The sequence below is a fragment of the Punica granatum genome, chromosome 8, assembly GCF_007655135.1.
Source record: "Punica granatum isolate Tunisia-2019 chromosome 8, ASM765513v2, whole genome shotgun sequence".
Taxonomy (NCBI): Eukaryota; Viridiplantae; Streptophyta; class Magnoliopsida; order Myrtales; family Lythraceae; genus Punica; species Punica granatum.
In genome coordinates this window covers 3517431-3536575 of record NC_045134.1, presented here as the reverse complement: position 1 = coordinate 3536575, position 19145 = coordinate 3517431, and the positions used below count along the sequence as shown (strand labels likewise).

At 40.6% G+C, this 19145-nt stretch overlaps 3 protein-coding genes and 1 long non-coding RNA gene across 11 annotated transcripts; 3 read left to right on the top strand and 1 right to left on the bottom strand.

Moving 5' to 3' along the window:
- Positions 1–1815: 1815 nt before the first annotated feature.
- LOC116187915 lies at positions 1816–6161 on the bottom strand. Its single transcript, XR_004152139.1, has 3 exons — positions 4861–6161; positions 3401–3454; positions 1816–2321 (listed from the first exon to the last, which is right to left on the bottom strand). It is a non-coding gene; the product is annotated as an uncharacterized LOC116187915 (long non-coding RNA).
- A 1325-nt stretch (positions 6162–7486) lies between these two features.
- On the top strand, positions 7487–15282 carry LOC116187906 (ethylene-responsive transcription factor ERF021-like). 5 transcript variants are annotated; one of them, XM_031516921.1, is made up of 6 exons: positions 7487–8865; positions 8990–10617; positions 10696–10983; positions 11088–11855; positions 11999–12095; positions 12610–12654. In XM_031516921.1, the coding sequence occupies exons 2-4, from the start codon at positions 9634–9636 to the stop codon at positions 11850–11852; spliced, it is 2037 nt and encodes a 678-aa protein (XP_031372781.1). In that variant the 5' UTR covers positions 7487–8865; positions 8990–9633; the 3' UTR covers positions 11853–11855; positions 11999–12095; positions 12610–12654. The 5 variants fall into 5 exon arrangements, with proteins under 5 accessions (XP_031372781.1, XP_031372780.1, XP_031372784.1 ...); XM_031516920.1 differs by having other exon boundaries at positions 8982–10617; XM_031516924.1 differs by lacking the exons at positions 7487–8865; positions 8990–10617; positions 10696–10983 and adding exons at positions 13293–13721; positions 14513–14846; positions 14940–15282 and having other exon boundaries at positions 11682–11855; positions 12610–13159.
- On the top strand, positions 8381–9255 carry LOC116187822 (toll/interleukin-1 receptor-like protein). The gene is made up of 2 exons (XM_031516776.1): positions 8381–8865; positions 8982–9255. Exons 1-2 carry the CDS (start codon positions 8381–8383, stop codon positions 9253–9255), a joined length of 759 nt encoding a protein of 252 aa, XP_031372636.1.
- Positions 15283–16016: 734 nt separating the features above from the next.
- On the top strand, positions 16017–18728 carry LOC116187909 (TMV resistance protein N-like). 4 transcript variants are annotated; one of them, XM_031516928.1, is made up of 4 exons: positions 16017–16572; positions 16688–17798; positions 18072–18161; positions 18238–18728. In XM_031516928.1, exons 1-4 carry the CDS (start codon positions 16088–16090, stop codon positions 18340–18342), a joined length of 1791 nt encoding a protein of 596 aa, XP_031372788.1. In that variant the 5' UTR covers positions 16017–16087; the 3' UTR covers positions 18343–18728. The 4 variants fall into 4 exon arrangements, 2 of the variants coding, with proteins under 2 accessions (XP_031372788.1, XP_031372789.1); XM_031516929.1 differs by having other exon boundaries at positions 16018–16572; positions 18256–18728; XR_004152136.1 differs by having other exon boundaries at positions 16019–16572; positions 17874–18161; positions 18238–18272.
- The last annotated feature ends 417 nt before the right edge of the window (positions 18729–19145 follow it).

Here is a 19145-nt window from a genome sequence, read left to right as displayed (position 1 = left end):
TTCTTTGTGATTTGTCATAATCTCTAGTTGTTCTCTGTACTTTCACTCTCACCTATAATAAGAGTAAAATACTAACTGAAAGTGAAAAATGTCTGAAGAAATTATATGATATCATCTTTGACAAGAATTTGACATTGGCGATAACGAATATCATCCCTACCGAGAGAATTCGCTACTGAGAAAAAAAGTTCATAATGAGAGAGAGAGAGAGCGAGAGTTTGGCCATTTAACTTGTACTGCTTGTTAACTGCCACGTACCCCTACAACCACAACCACTTCCATTTTCTTTTTTCTTTTCTCGTTTTTTCCTTCCCCTGAATTTTCTCCGTTTCTTTTCTTCTTCTTTTTTTCCTCCATTTGCATCCCGATAATCAAAACTTCAATGGAATTCGATTGATCTAATTCGAATCAGGCCCGGCTATTAAGGGATAAAAGTCTCTCAATGATGAATTTTTTATCCATTTACAAAGCTGGCATCCGAGATCATGCTTGAGCGAAATAGGTGCCAACTCATTTAAATCAACCTATATCAGTCTTTCAAATTTCTTTCTCAGTAGGGCGATGCTTAAAATGGATTCTTTCCTTCCTACCTTCCTTTCCTACTGAGAGAATTCGATCTATATTACCATATGGTGTTTTGTGTAATGGGAATGCAAGCTGTTCGTTGAACTTTGCCATATTTTTTGAGTTATTCTCTTGTTAGTACTATAGTAAACTATTATTATTAGTATTAGCAGCTAATAGAAATTATAGATATATAGAAATCTTTCCTATGGCCTGCCTGCCTGCCTCAGTCCAGACCAGAGTCGGGTTCATCTATATTATCTATATTACTTCAAAAGGGATATATATATATATATTCTAACATTCAATTTTCCAACAGCTTGACAGCATTCTGTAGGTTCTCGGAAAATTGCGATATTGGCGATACTCTGAAAATCAGAAACAGGAGAAAACTTCGGGGTGCAATTTGGCATAAAACGTAAACTCTAGCTGGGGAAAACAAATGGTCCAAAAGTTCTTATCCTACTGCAATATGCACACAAACTTCAAGTAGGGGCAAAAGTGATGCAAATGAGAAACTTTAGGGTTCAAAACACAGATTTCGGTTTCCTCTTCCGTCGTCCTTCACCCTGCTCGCGCATTGCGGCCGTTGGAGAGTGCAGAACAGTGCGGCGGCCACGCCTCAATCTCTCTCCCTTTCTTCTTCTTCATTTTCTTCCAATGGCCAAGTTTCGATCTTTCAATCTCAGCAAACTTCTGTCCATCCCAAGACGCCTCTTCAGCAGCACCTCAAAGGCCTCGCCGTCACTCCCATTCACAGTCCACTACCTCGTGAACATTTGCGGCATCCCGTTAGAATCGGCTATGCCCGCCGCAGAGAAGGTCCAAATCTGAGAAAGCGTCACCAATAACCCAGATGCAGTCCTCAGCTTTCTCAAATCTTACGGCTTCGATTACACCCTCCTGGCCTCTTTGATCTCCCACCACCCCGAATTCCTCCTCTGCCGGCCACAGACCACCCTGAAGCCCAAGACTGACTTCTTCATTGGGAATGGTTTCCGCGGTCCGCTCTTCCACGAGCTCATCCGGAGGAACCCGAACGTCCTGAAGCGGACGGTGAAGACCTACCTCGAGCCTATCTTCCATTTCCACCGGACGTACATCCGGACCTTTGGGGAGCTCCACACCACGATTTTAGACGCGGTTGGCTTCTAACGTCAGAGCACCAGTCGACCCTGAGGCAGAATATCGAGTTCCGCTTGCGCGAGGGGGTGACCTCCGATGGTGTCTCGAAGTTCGTAGTGAATCAGCCCAGGGCAGCTGTTCAGACCCCCCAGAGGGTGGTTAGCGCGGTGAAGTCGGTCAAGCGAATGGGCATTGAGCCAAAGTACGGGATGTTCATCCACGCGCTGCTACGGATTATGCTCAACATGAATGAAGCAAACTGGAACCATAAAGTCGAGGTCTTGAAGAGCCTGGGGTGGTTCGAGGAGGATGTCCATTCAACTTTTAGGAAGAACCCATCTTGCCTCGGTTTATCCGGGGCGAAGATTTGGGAAGTGATGGACTTCTACTTGAACACCGAGAAGATTGTGTGACGACTCGAAATTTCATTATCGTTTTCCCTATATTATCTCAATATCTACTATCACATTAACTAACCAACTAAATAAAAATTTAAGGTCATAATCTATTCAAATCCATTCTATACAAAGAAAAATACTCATCAAATAACTAAAATCTCTACTTAATCCTCTGAGCTGATCCCCAATATTCCAAAATGTTCTCCTGTGCTGTTAGTCTAGCTCCTAGCTCATCTGAAAAATATATATGTAAAGTGTGAGCTGCATCTCAGTGAGTATTATATTCCAAAGTAAAATGACTTATTATTATTAAATAAGTATTTAATTTCAAACAAGCAAATATGCAAATAAATAATACAATCTCATCTAATCCAACTATCAGCTCACCCGCACAATTACACAGTATATATATAGATACAAACTATGATAATAATCACATCCAATATATTAATTAAATTTAAGTTTTACTAATAACAAATACACACAACTTTTTTAACTATTTCTCTAATATCCAATATCATATAAACATCAAATATCCATTCATTAACATTCCATAGAACCTCACAACACAATCACATAACATATCAAACTCTAGCAACAACACGGCTTTCACAGAACATCTTCAGACAATCTCAACAATCATCACATCTCTAGCAATCTCAGCAATGATCACATCTCCAACAAACATGCCAAACAAAAATATACAATACAACCAATCAATATAGTCATAGACACGCATTTCTTCGCAACCGCCTTATAACTAGTACAGTGACCCTGCACCTCAACTTAAATTTCCATTACTCACCTTACCATTATCAAACCTCCAACCTAACTTCCAATTTATATCCTGCCGAATCAGCGGTCTAGGCGTCCATTTTATATCCCGCTGGATCAGCGGTCTAGACATCCATTTTATATCCCGCCGGATCAGCGATCAACTACCCCCAATCTTATTCCGCCTAGTCTAATAATCCCACAGCTATAACAATTAAACAATACCAATATACGCAAGCACAATCCCAATCCTATTACAATTGTATCATATTATCATCACATATATCATACACAATCCGCATACACAATCACATCACATATCTCAAGCCAAAATGAAACATAAGAGAGCAATATCTCTTAAATGCTTTCACACATCATAGCAAAAAGATTTATTAATCTCTAACTATCACAATATTCCTCTTAAATAATTTATACAACTATAATATATCATTCAACAAGGGAATATAGTACTCACGTAATATATATATATATATATATTTATATATATACATCATTTCACAATGGAACGAAGTACTCACCGACAACTCCCAGAAAGATAGCTCACCGAGTTGAACCTTCAGAGTCCTCGATTCCTATAATTTGCAAACATAAACTTAGAAAATAATTAACATAGCACCATTACGAGCCTCCCGTACCTCCCACAATCTCTTTTAGAGCCTATTATTTCCAATAAGTCCCGATTATATATATATATATATATATATATATAGTATTCATCATATCCGTTTCTCATCTATATCGAAAACTACTTAAAACAATCTCTATATTTCTCATTTAAACAAACCTGATTGTTCTTGTCAATTTCAAGGTAAATGAGAGATTCATAAAATACAAAAAAAAAAATATAATCACAATAATAGCAACAGTTAGATAATACTCTATATAAGAAATCCAACATCATGAAACTCAAGACAACATAACGTAATCTTCTAGCATTGCCTACCCAATATTATTTATACAAATTTATAATAACTTGTCTAAGCTAAAATAGCAATACTAAAACGTTAGTAGCTTAACAACAATATATACATATATATATATATATATATATATATAATTGAATTCACTAACCATATCTAGTTAATACAAATTGAACAGTTGTCATTATTCTTCAACTACCTCACCAACTCACATGCATAATTCAATTCATATCAACTTGCTCATTACATATATTTTATCTAAACATTATTAAGGAAGCTTAACTGGAGGCTTCTGAACATTCATCACATCAATTCAAGACCTCTAAGTCGTATTTGAATAGAACATCCTACTATAAAACAAACTTCCCATCACAACCGTCGATTGAACGCTTTCATGAGATCACCATTCAATCTTATCTATAATTTCCAACCAAACAGTCCAAGATCAGCAAGAAATCAATATGAAGAATGAATTATCATCCATGGGATTTAATAAGAAATATCAATCCATTAACCAAAACAATTCAATACAGTATGTTACTATAAGGATAAGAATCATTAAAGCATATAACCTTCCTCATCCTGGCATATCTATGCTAAAAATTCATATCAATCGGTCGATGCATACGTACATAGCATAATACTTCATCATGCATTCACTTCCATGATTTAACAACACATCCTAGTCTAACTTCTCCAATTCGAACTCATGCCACCAGCTAAGAATTAGCCTATGCACCAAGCCAGTCTTAGGAAGAAGAATTCTATCGTGCTCGGGGAAATTATCCAACAAACCAGAATAGCTTATATAATTTCACCCAACACAGCACGGAAGGACACATTCAAAGTCTCCCATAATCATATTCCTCTTCCACCATTTAATTAAACAATCTAATTAACTATTAATTTGAAATTCACAACATGAACAACACAATTGAATAGAAAAAAGGAAGTTGGAAGAAAAAGAATCATCTACCTAATAACCTGTTTAGTTCCAATCTAAATTCCTTTGGCCTACTTTCCCCAATTGGTCACTCAAATTTCGTAATTCCACTTACCTTGACCTCTCGATGTAGCCTTCTCCGTCTTTCTCGTTATGACCATCTCCCGCAGCCTCCATTCCTAGCTTCCTCTCCCTTGAGTTCTCTCCATTGCCCTCTGTCTCGTCCTCTATCTCTCTCTCTCTGTCTCACTCTCACTCTGTTCCTTCTTCGGCTTCCCCACAACTCAAAACAGAGCAAAAAAAAAAAAAAGAAATAAAAAGAGAGCAATTGAAGGGAAAATGGATGCCGGTGGAAGGGATTGCAGGGAAAAATGAAGGCCACGTCTGCCCATTTCTACCCTTTCTTCTTTTTATTTTATTTTATTTTATTTTATTTTTCCCGTTCTTCTCCAGCAACGTGTACATATATAATACATACATATATATATATATATAAAATCATATGTATGTATATGTAATGTATGCATGTTTGGAAAAAGAAATTTCTGGGTCTCACAGATTGACCTGGAGATGATTATTAAGTACCCGAAGTTTCTTTGTCACGGGTTGGCTAGGCTTCCCCAGAGGCAAAGGGTTCTTGAGGTCCTATTATCAAAAGGTTTGCTTGAGATGGAAAAGTCGAATGGCTGGATATATACAATGTCCGAGAAGTGTTTCTTGAGGAGGTATATCGTTAAGAACTCGAACGAAATCCCCGACTTGATGGAGATTTATAGTGTTTCCTTTGACAAAGATAAGGGCACGAGGAAAAAGAAGCAGGAGTAGAAGAATGCTTGATTCGCGGAGAAGTAATGTTGTTCCCTTGCAATTTGCCTGGAACTTCAATTGAGATGTTCTTTGGGATAGATAGGCCGTTCTGTTTGCTGACATCGGATTTAGTTTTATCAATTTTGCTAATGGTGACATGACCGCAAATATCTCTTTGGTCATCAAGTATGAGCCAGCCACGAAATGGTGTGGGAGATGGTGAAGCAAGGTGTTTTTGGATCCACATGCTCAAGTACGTTGTATAGCAGTCCCCGCAGTGAGGAGCAAAAGCTCATGCAGGGTAGGGCGGGGAGTTTCTCATACGCATCACTGTTCTGATGGGCTCAGCAAAAAAATGCAGTTTAATCCCGAAAACGAAAAAGAAAGAAGATTCTACTGATGATCTTTGGGACAGAACAAGAGAAATAGGAAACTGGTGAACATTAGAAAGTGAAGCTTATCATACTGGTTAAATTCTTCTCTCTTCTGCGCGGTGCCGTAGTTCTTGTTCTTTATGCTATGAACTCCTTCTGTATTATGTCCTGCAGTCCGTGTCAAAGCGGACCTGATTCCCGATCCCTCCCTTAAACTATTCAGTTGAGATATAGTTTCCTGTTACGTCAATTTGAACTACAATAGTACTAACACAATTCTTTTGAAAAGATAGTTCTCGACAATAACAAAAATGATCTCCTTTGCACCTGGCTTGACGGTTTACTGTACGTCCTCAGAGAAGTCTCCTGGTGATTGTGTGTAACGAATATACCGCGTAGGATTATGTCACTAGACACATAGAAAATATTTACTTTCTGAACACGAAGCGGCCAATCTATAAAAGAGTAAGTACAAATCCTGACACATTAGAAAGCTTTTTTCTTTCTTTCAAGGCGAATCAAAACCTTTCTTTTGTAAGCTTTCATCTGTTATGTAAATTGTCGATTTCGGTCGAGACTACTCTACACTACCAAAGGGAAAGATCTCAAGGATGAACTGCTTTCGGTGGAAACTAGATTCCCTAAGCCTTTACTTTTTTTCTTTCTTTCTTTCTACCCACAACATGAAAGAGAAAGGTCTTCCTTCAACCCGGAAGACACAAACTTTAGTCAATAATATGAATCTGTTCCTTTCAAACGAGGTTTGTAGAGAAATGGGAAGGTTCATATATTTTAACAATAAAATACAATAAAATGATTAATGATTGAGATAAAACTACAAAAACATTCTATTCCAGTGAACATGCTTATCGTCTAAAGTTAATAATTTTTGAATTTAATGTTTCGTTTATTTTTGTAGTTAAAATTATAAAAATTTTAATTTTAATTTTAATTCAACACACTACACAATAAAAATACACATTTTCTAAGTAAAAATTTTTAACTTTAACTTTAACTCAACACACTATACAATCATTTATCTTTTTTCACAATTAAAATCAAAATTATTTTAATTCCGAAACCAAACGCGCCATAATTGTTCCTTGTGAGATTTTTTTTGACTCTTTTGTTTCCTTTGTCTTTATATCAATAATAATAATGAAAAGACGACACAAAAGTACGGACAAAGTTTCTTTTAGACAGTGTGACATGACTAATTAATTATTTGCCAGAACCAACCACAGAACATTGCCGTGCAAGATGAATCTTTTGTATCTGTTTGTTTTTTATTATATTATATTTAATTATTGGAATCAAACAAGCTAATCCTCACTCAGCGTATTTACGCGTTATACTTTATACCAGCTACATGATTTTCATTTACAGAAAAATAATATATATATATATATACATTATATCATGATTTCCTCGATATCTGAGAGTAAGTAATATGATTAGCCCCCGGGACGGAACCAGTCTAATTGAGTATATTCGACTGCAAAATGAACATAATCGACTGGAGCAACTCTAGTAGACCATGTTCATTTTGCAGTCGACTATGCTCAACTGGATCGATTTTATCGGGGACTGGATAAATTTCCAATAGTATTAGGTAAACACATATCTGGAGTAAATCAAATGTCTGCCCAGGGTGCTGAACCAATACAGTAATCTTTGCAATGATCACTTTCTACAAATTGGGTCGATATATTGATGACATGAGAACGAACGCAGTAATGTGTTAAATTCCCAATTCAATGAAACAGAACGCATTGTTAGGGGATCCAATTTGAATCACCTAAAGCTTCATCAAGTTTCAACTGAATTTACATTGTTATAGTTGATCGAAAAAATAGAAAGCATTGTTGCAGCATTTGCACGCTCTTCCAATTTCCAACATATATTTTGGCCGGCTTATACGTGTGGACCACCATCCATCAAAATCTCATCAAGAATTATCGTGGCCAGTAATGGAAGAAGTTCCATTTCCAACTTCAATTTCCATAGGAAACTTATTGCAGTTGTGTACAATGCGAATCAAAAACTCATACCTTAAAAGAAATATATATATATATATATTTATATTTATATTTTGTAAATGGACAATGGCGCACATCGAGTGCTCGCAACTTTACCTATTATTTCACTTTTATAAGGTTTAGCCAGGAAATCAAAAAGAAACTATCAAGCCGTAGGCCAATGTACGTTTCATTAAATTATTTGTTTTTCATCACATCCGGTCGTTGGGGGGTTAATTATTTGATGGAACTTTTGATTAACAATTGTTATCTTTGGGAATTAATGTTATTCAAGCCATTTCCACATGTACGAGAAAAGCGTCTCTTCTCTTTATGAGAAGTTTCTCCTCGGCAGCTATTATCAACAAATCAAACACACATCTCGGCCACGTCCAGTGTGCTTTCTTTGACAACTGAGAGACTGAGTGCTCAAAAGATGGCTCGGAAGAGCAATAGAACATCACCGGCAACAAACTTCCAGGTCTTCCTGAGCTTCAGAGGACCCGACACCCGCCAGGGATTCACGGATGTCCTTTACCATGCTCTTGTAGATGCCGGGATTCGTGTATTCAGAGACAATGAGGAGATCCGTAAAGGCGAGTATATCAGTGAAGAGATCCTGAGAGCCATCGAGGACTCCAGGATCTTCGTCCCCATCTTCTCCAGGACCTATGCTTTCAGTAAGTGGTGCCTCATTGAGCTCGCAAAAATGGTGGAGTCCAAGGAGGGATCGAGCTGCAGTAAAAGGATCCTTCCCATTTTCTATGATGTGAGCGTCGATGATGTCAAGCTTAAGACGGAGTTGTACACTGAAGCTCTATCAATACACAGGGAGAAGTTCAGTACCGACATACTGCACCAGTGGGAGGAGGCTCTTCGAGAAGCTGGAAAAATCACGGGATGGGAACTGAAGGATAAAGGGTAAATGGCTCATTGAACTTTTTCATTCTTCAAACTGCTTATCATTTTCTGGCCTTCTAGACTTTGTACTATTATATGAACTAAACACAATTCTTATTCATGTATATCAATGGTAGTCATGCAGAATTTGCTAAGGAATTCGTCAGGAAGGTATCCGTGGAGTTGAAAGTGAAAAAAAAATATGTGACTGGGAGCCTAGTTGAGAGGATTGATGAGCAAGATGCTCTTATAAGCTTGTTGGATCTAAAGTCCTCTCATGATGTTCGGTTGGTCTGGATCCATGGAATGGGGGGTATCGGTAAGACAACACTTGCCAAGGCTGTTTTCAACCGACTCTGTGATCACTTCGACGGCTGCTGCTTCCTTCTAGACTGTTGGATAAATTTTTAAATCTAAAAATGGGCCTAAATTCGGACTCGAGCCCATATGCAACCCAAAAGCTTAAGCCAATGGGTTACTGGGCCTTTGTCTTTTATAAAGTTTTCACATATTTTCTTTTCAACCGATGTGGGACATTGTATCCTCTCACATCACTATTTTTTCTCCAACATCCCGCCCTCACGTGGTATCGTGTCGTCTTACACGAGACACGTGACGCTTACACTCGAGCCTACCGGTCACACGGACGGACCCGTGCATACATGCGCGTTATGCGCACCTCATGGCACGAAGCCGCCTTACACACTCAGGATTATAACCATGGGCTCTGATACCAGTTGGATAAATTTTTAAATCTAAAAATGGGCCTAAATTCGGACTCGAGCCCATATGCAACCCAAAAGCTTAAGCCAATGGGTTACTGGGCCTTTGTCTTTTATAAAGTTTTCACATATTTTCTTTTCAACCGATGTGGGACATTGTATCCTCTCACATCACCATTTTTTCTCCAACATAGACATGCGAGAAACAACCAAGCGCAAAGGTATTGAATATTTGCAGAGACAACTCTTGCAAGATCTTGGTGTTAAATCAGCAGACATCACCGATGAGAATGACGGGATCTGGATGGTCAGTGAAAAATTGCAGAACAGGAAAGTTTTGGTTGTTCTCGATGATGTATACGACCTGGAACAAATCGGGAAGCTGGCTGGAGAGGCTGGTTGGTTTGGAGAGGGAAGCAGGATAATCATCACCTCCCGGAATAAAAAGGTTCCTGGGTTTGAAGGAGGAAGAGTTGAGATATTGGAAGCAGAGCCAATGAAATTTGAAGAATCTCTCCTCCTTTTCAGCAGGCATGCCTTTGGGAAGGAGAATCCACCTGAAGACTTCCGCGACCTTTCAGAGGAAGCCGTCAGAATTACGGGAGGGCTTCCTTTGGCTCTTGAAGTAGTAGGTTCGCAACTTCGGACAAGTTATGAGCATCGTGACCGTGTCCATTGGAATAATTTAATTGGTACCTTACGGAAAATACCAGCCAGGAAGGTCCAAGACAGGCTTAAGATAAGTTATGATGCCTTAGACTGGGAAGCGAAGAAGATATTCCTTGATATCGCGTGTTTCTTCATTAATGAGGAGAAAACAAAAGCAATTTACATGTGGCAATCCTGTGGCTTTGAACCATATTTGGCAGTGAAAGAGCTTGTCGATGCGTCCCTAATAAAACTCGCAGATGAGAACAAGTTCTTGATGCATGATCAGCTACGGGACCTTGGAAGAAAAATTGTTCGTGATGACGTGTTGAAGGACCCCAGAAAGCCTTGCAGTAGAATTTGGATGCATGAGGATGCTCTAAAAGTGCTGCGGGAAGAAGAGGTAAGAAATTGCTCGTGATAGGACGTCTCTTTGCTCATGGTTGTTCTCTCACCACCCCTCATTTCTTCCTATTTGCAGGGCAAAGAAAATGTTGAGATGCTTTGTCTTTCGTACAATGAACTCTCTGAAGATTATGCCCTTACGAAACTGGAATTGAAGAGTTTCAAGAATCTAAGATATCTCAGTGTTTGTGGATTGAACTCTTTGGGAGATTCAGAGCATGCCCTCCCCAAGTTGATATGGCTTTCATGGCATTCTTGTCCTGACGTATTTCAGGGAACTAATCTGTATTTGAAGAATCTGGTCGTGCTTGACCTCTCCAGAAGTCTCATTAATGAAACATGGAAAGGATGGAGCCAAATTGGGGTAAAACTAGCTCATGCATTTAGTACTTCTGCACGCTGTCTTGGAACTCTCTTCCGATTAATCTTCACTTACCTAACCTAATATGGAAATCTGTTGCTTTGCAGATGTGTAAGGAGTTGAAAGTTCTAGATCTCACAAGTTGCCCCCGCTTGACCAAGACGCCTGACCTATCAGTGTGCATGAAATTGGAGAGACTAATACTTCAAGATTGCATGAATCTGGTTGAAATAGACCGTTCAGTGGGAACATTCAAGATTGGCTGTCCTTATCTCAGAGACATTCCGGAAGAAATATGTTCTTTGGATGGTGTCGAGGAGATAGTCATGGTAGCAAAAGGCAGCTTCCAAGATATGCTCAATCTTCCGGACTTCATCGGAAGACTCTCCAGGCTTAAGCACCTGTCTGTGAGTTTGGTAAGGAGTACACCTCCAAACTCGCTTGGATATCTCAAATCACTGGCTAAGTTGGACCTGTCATGGTCAAAGATGGCCGAACTACCTAAGTCCATCGGAGGACTGGTGAAACTTGAGTATCTGTCTTTACAATTCTGTAGAGGAATAAAGGAGCTCCCAGATTCGATCGGGGATCTGAAATCGCTGGCCGAGCTGGATATTTCAATGTCAGGAATCACTCGACTGCCATCTACAATTAAGTATCTGCAGGAACTGAAAGTGATAAATATGAGAGGCAGTGTTATCGAATGGATTCCCAGATCCATTAAGAAGCTGAAGAAGTTGGAAAAGTTGGACATCCAGTACTGCTATCATCTACGAAATATCTCATCGGCAATTGAGGGGTTCCCTTCCTTGCTAACGGTCTCATGCTCTGCCCCCAGAGATGGGATTTGGAGGACAATGGAAGAGGATTGACAGGTAAGGCGTTGCTCTACTCGACGTAAATTTTTCCCAAAAAAAAAAAATGCTTTTATCTTTGAATGGGGGATCTGGAATTATATCCTCCATCTCCGATACCTTCATCCTAACTATCAACTATATGTTTATCTTTCTCGATATAGTTTCAGCATCGCGTCGCCTGAAGACGAAGTTGAACGCTGGCCATTCTCTTTTACCACAGAAGACGACTCTGATTGGATAGTCGGAGTCAGCCCTACGGTATAAAAATCCCAACAATTTTTCACGATGTCACTTTATCCATTAAAAAGGAATTGCTAACTTAGACTATCAATTATGACATCTTCTGTCATCAGCAACCCCAATTGGTTGCTGGTGACTTTAATTGGGAGAGTGGTAGCTGTTGTCGAGGTCACTAATCAGAATTGAAGAAACCCAAAACTTTGGGGCTTTTCGATTTCGACCGATGGAACCTCGACAGCAGCCTCCATCCCCCAGTTGGGATCGCTAGTGACAAAAGATGTTACAATTAATAGTATATGTCAGTAATTCCAATTAAATTAATGAAAAAATAGATGACGTGCTAATATTGATATCAAAATGATAGTTTGTGTATTTTTAAGTCAATGAAAAACATTCGTGCTAGAATTGATAAAATTTGAAAAGTTCGATTTTTTTTTAAGGTAATTAACCTTATATATCCACACATATATATATATATATATAACTATTATTCTTACCAATAATAAATTAAGATATGACAACACCACCACAGACCAATCCCGGCACGCCTGACCAGCCCGTGAAGCCCAAGCGAGGCCGGCGGGCAGACGGAGGCAACAAGTACCCGGTGTACCGCGGAGTCCGGATGCGGCCGTGGGGCCAGTGGGCCTCGGAGATCCGGCTGCCCTGGAAGAGGAACCGGATCTGGCTTGGCACATTCGCCACCCCGGAGATGGCTGCTCGAGCCTACGACGCTGCCGCTTTGGCCGTCAAGAGCCGGTCCGCCACACTCAATTTCCCAGAACTCGCGGCCTCCCTCCCCAAGCCTGCCTCCACCGCCCCCCATCACATCCAAGCTGCCGCCACCAAGGCTGCCTCTATGGACATTGCTCCGACTAATCCAACTACAGCCATCACGAGCGGGTCACAGTCTTCAGGGTCGTCCGAGGACTTGTCGACCTCATCGAGCTGCCGAGACTTGGGACAAGCTTTGACTCCTTCATCGAGTCGGCGGATCAAGCTGGATCGTGGGTCTACCCTCATTGGCACTACAGGTGACAATGAGGAGATATCATCGGCCGGAGAGTGTAGTGTCATCAGTGGTGGGTTTGATGCTTTTTTCGGAGAATTGTTAATTCCATAATTTCAATTGGTGAATGTATTTTGCATTTTCCTTTACATATATATATATACACGATTTCTTTTTTTTTTTATTGTCTTTTTATGTGTTCACAGTATATTCAATTTTTCCTAATAAACATACACGCCAGAACTCGGGCAGCTCGGACAACTTGGAGCAGCAGCTCACCGGGAACGAGATGAAGCGGAAGCACATGATCTTAAACCGTGAGTCTGCCCGCCAGTGGAGGATGAGGAGGCAGAGGCACCTCGACAACCTCAGGGTGGCGACCAGTAAACTCAGGGTTGAGAATGGCTGGCTCGCGGCATACCTTGGAGATACCGTACAGCTCTAACATGCTATGGAGGCGGAGAATTAGGTCCTCCAGGCCCAGGCCGCTGAGTTGACCCACCGACTCAAGGTCCTAATCGGTGTTTTCAACTCGGAGATCTACTTCACAAATGACTATGACAACATCGGTGGCCTAGTGACGTATACTAGTGCTGGTGGCAGATTATGGTTCGTTGGAGGACTCATACTGTTAGGTAAAAATTCATCCCCGTCCGTTCATGATTAAGCTTTTCGTTTTCATAGTCAGATAGAGAAAGCTCGATTGGAGGCCATTAATGGCAGCTCATGGTAGAGACGATTTCTGGTCGAAATTTTTATATGGCTCAGCCTCTCTAATTAAAAGGAAATGTTGAGATATTATAGAACTTGTTTTCGATGAGAGATCGATTTAAAGCTTTTGATAATCATAATGAATATCCAATTTCGACCTGCATTTTCGAATTGATTTCCTGACCTTTCGATGTCCCGCTTGTTCTAAAACATAGCCCATAGGCCCCATACTGTAAGGTTTCCCTAGAATCCAAGAATACTGAACTTGATGGTCTGTAGAGAAAGAACGGACATCCCGAAGTCGGCCCAGCAAACTCTTCGAGGCTGCCGTTATAGTAATGTCCAGCCACAGTGAATTCCCCAGTTTCCCTTGTTTGGTAGCAAAAATTTCACTGGTCAATAGAAAAATATTTTTCTTTTGACCGGAAATACAAAATAAAATTTTGAAAAGAAATTCCTTTCAAATGGGTAAAAAAATTCATTTCAAAAATAAGGAAAATACTGCAATTTTTTTAGGGGTTAATAACCCAAAAATAAATGTACTTTCCTTAAATTTCCTCTACCAAAACGTCAATTGCACCATTAGATTTTCTGATGTGATCGTTAACGGTGCTAATGTCACGGGCTTACTATTTTATTTAGCGTTTCTTATCCGTGCGGCCCTAGAATTGTTATTCTAGGCAGCCTTTCGCTTATCATCAGTCGTTGATTACAGGAGCTCTTGCATTGAAGATATGCAGTGTTCAGGCTCTTCTTCAGACGAGAAAGGTGAATTCTCACCTGCACTTTGAGACGATTGTAAGCTGCAAAGATCTCTCCGGTCATCAAGTATGAGCCAGTCATGAAATGGTGTGGGAGATTGTGATGCAAGGTGTTTTCGGATCCACATGCTTACTTACGCTGTATAGCAGTCCCCGTAGTGAGGAGCAAAAGCTCATGCAGGGTAGGGCGGGGAGTTTCTCATAAACATCACTGCTCTGATGGACTCAGCAAAAAAGTGCAGTTTCTACTGATGATCTTTGGGACAGAACAAGAGAAATAGGAAACTAGTAGGTACACAATTCTTTGGAAAAGATAATTCTCAACCATAACAAAAATTATCTCCTTTGCACCTGGCTTGACGGTTTACTGTACATCCTCAGAAAGCACTGGTGCTGATTTTGGGCACAACTGGAAATAAGAACGAGGATAAAACAGAGACAATCTACATATGGAAAGTCAAAGGTGCGGCACGCTTAGTACCAAGGAGAAAGTCTTGTGTGTAAGGAAAATATCACGTATAATTATGCCACTAGACACATCGAAAATATTACTTTCTCAACACGAAGCAGCCAATCTATAAAGAGTAAGTACAAGCCCCGACACATTAGAAAGCTTTTTTCTTTCTTCATTCAAGGCGAATCAACACCTTTCTTTTTCTACGCTTTCTTCTCATATGTTTAACCCCGAAAGTCATCCTGTAGATAGGTTTTTCGTGGAACCAAGCACAAACTTTAGTCAGTAACATGAATCTGTTCCTTTCAAATGAGGTTTGTAAAGAAATGAGAAGGTTCATATATTTTAATAATAAAACACAATAAAATGATTAATAATTAACATAAAACTAAAAAAATAGTCTAATATAGTGGCACATGTTTATCGCCTAAAGTAAAATAACTTTTGGATTTGATCCTCCCTTGTGAGATTTTTCGATACCCAAGAGTAAGTAATATGATAAACTCCCAGGACATAACCGATCCAGTCGAGCATAGTTGACTGCTATTTGCTCCAATTCATTATGTTCATCTTCAGTCAACTATGTTCAACTGGATCGGTTTCGTCCCGGGACTGAATAAATTTCCTATATTATTAGGTAAACACATATCTCGAGGAAATCGAATGTCTGCCCAGGGTGTTGAACCAATACAGTTATCTGTGCAATGAAGTCCTGAGAAGAAGTTTCAGCAAGATCAGCCTGAACATCAAAAAAGTAACTGAACTGACAAAACATGGCAATGTGATCGGGTGCAGTTCTGGCACAAAATCGATGAAGAAGCTGGGCTGTAAGGAGATGCCGGACTGGACTGAAAACTAAATGGGCCGGACCGAGAGGGCCCAAAAGGTGAAAAGGCTGCGGGCTGAGAGAAAGAACCGGGTCGAGAATTTCGCTGATCTCGGGTCATGTTGTCTCGGGTAGAGTTGCAATTATTGACCCGAACCGCGCATCCCAAAGTATCGTCCCTTCCCTGCGAAGAAATTAGGGTTGTTCAGTGTGCTTTCTTTGACCAATGAGAGACTGAGAGATCGGACGATGGCTCCGAAGAGGAAGAGAACATCACCGGCAACATCTTACCAGGTCTTCCTGAGCTTCAGAGGACCCGACACCCGCCAGGGATTCACGGATGTCCTTTACCATGCTCTTGTAGATGCCGGGATTCGTGTATTCAGAGACAATGAGGAGATCCGTAAAGGCGAGTATATCGGCGACGAGATCCTGAGAGCCATCGAGGACTCCAGGATCTTCGTGCCCATCTTCTCCAGTACCTATGCTTCAAGTAAGTGGTGCCTCATTGAGCTCGCAAAAATGGTGGAGTCCAAGGAGGGATCGAGCGGCAGTAAAAGGATCCTGCCCATTTTCTATGATGTGAGCGTCGATGATGTCAAGCTTAAGACGGAGTTGTACACTAAAGCTCTATCAATACACAGGGAGAAGTTCAGTACCGACATAGTGCACCAGTGGGAGGAGGCTCTTCGAGAAGCTGGAAAAATAAAGGGATGGGAACTGAAGGATAAAGGGTAAATGGCTCATTGAATTTTTCATTCTTCAAACTGCTTATTGTTTTCAGGCCTTCTAGACTTTCTACTATTATATGTACTAAACAAAATTCTTATTCATGTATATCAATGGTAGTCATGCAGAATTTGCTAAGGCATTCGTCAGGAAGGTTTCGGTGGAGTTGAAAGTCAACAAACAATATGTGACTCGGAGCCTAGTTGAGAGGATTGATGAGCAAGATGCTCTTATAAGCTTGTTGCATCTAAAGTCCTCTCATGATGTTCGGTTGGTCTGGATCCATGGAATGGGGGGTATCGGTAAGACAACACTTGCCAAGGCTGTTTTCAACCGACTCTGTGATCATTTCGGCGGCTGCTGTTTCCTTCTAGATGTGCTAGAAACAACCAAGCGCAAGGGTATTGACCACTTGCAGAGACAACTCTTGCAAGATCTTGGTGTTAAATCAGCAGACATCTCTGATGAGAACGATGGGATCCAGATAATCAGCACACAGTTGCAGGACAGAAAAGTTCTAGTTGTTCTGGATGATGTGCACGACCAGGAGCAAATTGGGAAACTAGCAGGAGAGGCTGGTTGGTTTGGAAAGGGAAGCAGGATAATCATCACCTCCCGTAATAAAAATGTGCCTGTGTTTGAGGGAGGAAGAGTTGAGATATTGGAAGCAGAGTCCATGAAATTTGAAGAATCTCTCCTCCTTTTCAGCAGGCATGCCTTTGGGAAGGAGAATCCACCTGAAGACTTCCGCGGCCTTTCAGAGAAAGTCGTCAGAATTACGGGAGGGCTTCCCTTGTCTCTTGAAGTAGTAGGTTCACAACTTCGGACAAGTTACGAACATCGTGACCGTGTCCATTGGAATCATATAATTGGTTCCTTACAGAAAATACCGGCCAGGAAGGTCCAAGACAGGCTTAAGATAAGTTATGATGCCTTAGACTGCGAAGCGAAGAAGATATTCCTGGATATCGCGTGTTTCTTCATTAACGAGGAGAAAACAAAAGCAATTTACATGTGGCAATCATGTGGCTTTAAACCATATTTGGCAGTGAAAGAGCTTGTTGATGCGTCCCTAATAAAACTCGCAGATGACAAAAAGTTCTCGATGCATGATCAGCTGCGGGACCTTGGAAGAAAAATCGTTTGTGATGAGAGGTTAAAGGACCTCGGAAAGCCTTGCAGTAGAATATGGATGCATGAGGATGCTCTAAAAGTGGTGCGGGAAGAAGAGGTAAGAAATTGTTCGTGATGAGACGTTTTTTCATTCACGGTTGTTCTCTCATCCCCCGTTTCTTCCTGTTTACAGGGCAGAGAAAATGTTTAGATGCTTAGTCTTTCGTCCGAAGGACCCTCGGAAGATTGCGTCCTTACAAAACATGAATTGAAGAATTTCAATAATCTAATATTTCTCAGTCTCATAAGATCGAATTTTTCGGGAGATCTAGAGCAAGTCCTCCCCAAGTTGATATGGCTTTCTTGGCATTCTTGTCCTGGCGTATTTCAGGGAACTAATCTGTATTTGAAGAATCTAGTCGTGCTTGACCTCTCAGAAAGTTCCATAAGCGAAACTTGGACTGGATGGCGCCATATCAGAGTATAACTAGCTCGCACATTTAGTACTTTTATACATTGTCTTGCAACTCTCTTCCCATTAATTTTCAGTTATATAGAATTCTGTTTTTTGTCAGATGTGCAAGGAATTGAAAGTTCTAGACCTCAAGAGGTGCAACCACTTGACCAAAATGCCCGAGGTTGCACAAAGTTGGAGAGACTAATACTCGAAGGTTGCAGTCACCTAGTTGAAATAGACCATTCCGTAGGAAAGTTGAAATGCCTAAAGTATCTGAACACCGGAGACTGTCCTTCTCTCAGAAAAATTCCGAGAGAAGTATGCTGTTTGGATGGCCTCGAGGATATGGTCTTGACAACGGAAGGCTACTTCCAGAAAATTCTCAAGCTTCCGGACTCCATTGGGAGACTCTCGAGACTTCAGCGCCTGCGTGTGAGTTTGGGAAGGACCGTACTTCCAAGCTCACTTGGACGTCTAAAATCATTGACTATGCTAGTCCTGTCACGGTCAGAGATTGCTGAACTACCTGAGTCCATTGGAGGACTTGAGCAACTTGAATTTCTGTCCTTATTCTTCTGCAAAGAACTAAAGAAACTCCCAAATTCGATTGGCAATCTGAAATTGCTGGTTGAGTTGAATATTTCAGAGTCAGGAATCGTGCAACTGCCCGATGCTGTTGGGAATTTGCCGGAACTGAAAGTGATTGATATGAGAGGTTGTGATATCAGGAGGTTGCCAGATTTCCTGGGGAATATGGAGAAGCTGGAAAGGTTGGATGTCTACGATTGCGAGTATTTGCAAGACATCCCATCAGCAATTAAGGGGATCACTTCCTCGCTAAAAGTCTCATCCTCAGCCTGGGAGAAGAGTTGTGAAAGTTATTGGGAAATGAAACGGAGGGTAAGTTTCTCTTCTCTTCTATCTCCCTCCTCAGGTTCCCTTTTTGAAAGGATGAGGCATTGAATAATCAAAAGAACAAATGGCATAAAGCGTTGGAGATATCTAATG

Coding starts and splice junctions, on each gene's coding strand:
- LOC116187822 (XM_031516776.1), top strand. CDS start 8,381: ATGGCTCGGAAGAGCAATAGAACATCACCGGCAACAAACTTCCAGGTC. Junction 8,866..8,981: donor TGGGAACTGAAGGATAAAGG/GTAAATGGCTCA, acceptor TATCAATGGTAG/TCATGCAGAATTTGCTAAGG.
- LOC116187906 (XM_031516921.1), top strand. CDS start 9,634: ATGCAACCCAAAAGCTTAAGCCAATGGGTTACTGGGCCTTTGTCTTTT. Junction 10,618..10,695: donor AAGTGCTGCGGGAAGAAGAG/GTAAGAAATTGC, acceptor TCCTATTTGCAG/GGCAAAGAAAATGTTGAGAT. Junction 10,984..11,087: donor AAGGATGGAGCCAAATTGGG/GTAAAACTAGCT, acceptor GTTGCTTTGCAG/ATGTGTAAGGAGTTGAAAGT.
- LOC116187909 (XM_031516928.1), top strand. CDS start 16,088: ATGGCTCCGAAGAGGAAGAGAACATCACCGGCAACATCTTACCAGGTC. Junction 16,573..16,687: donor TGGGAACTGAAGGATAAAGG/GTAAATGGCTCA, acceptor TATCAATGGTAG/TCATGCAGAATTTGCTAAGG. Junction 18,162..18,237: donor CTGGATGGCGCCATATCAGA/GTATAACTAGCT, acceptor TCAGTTATATAG/AATTCTGTTTTTTGTCAGAT.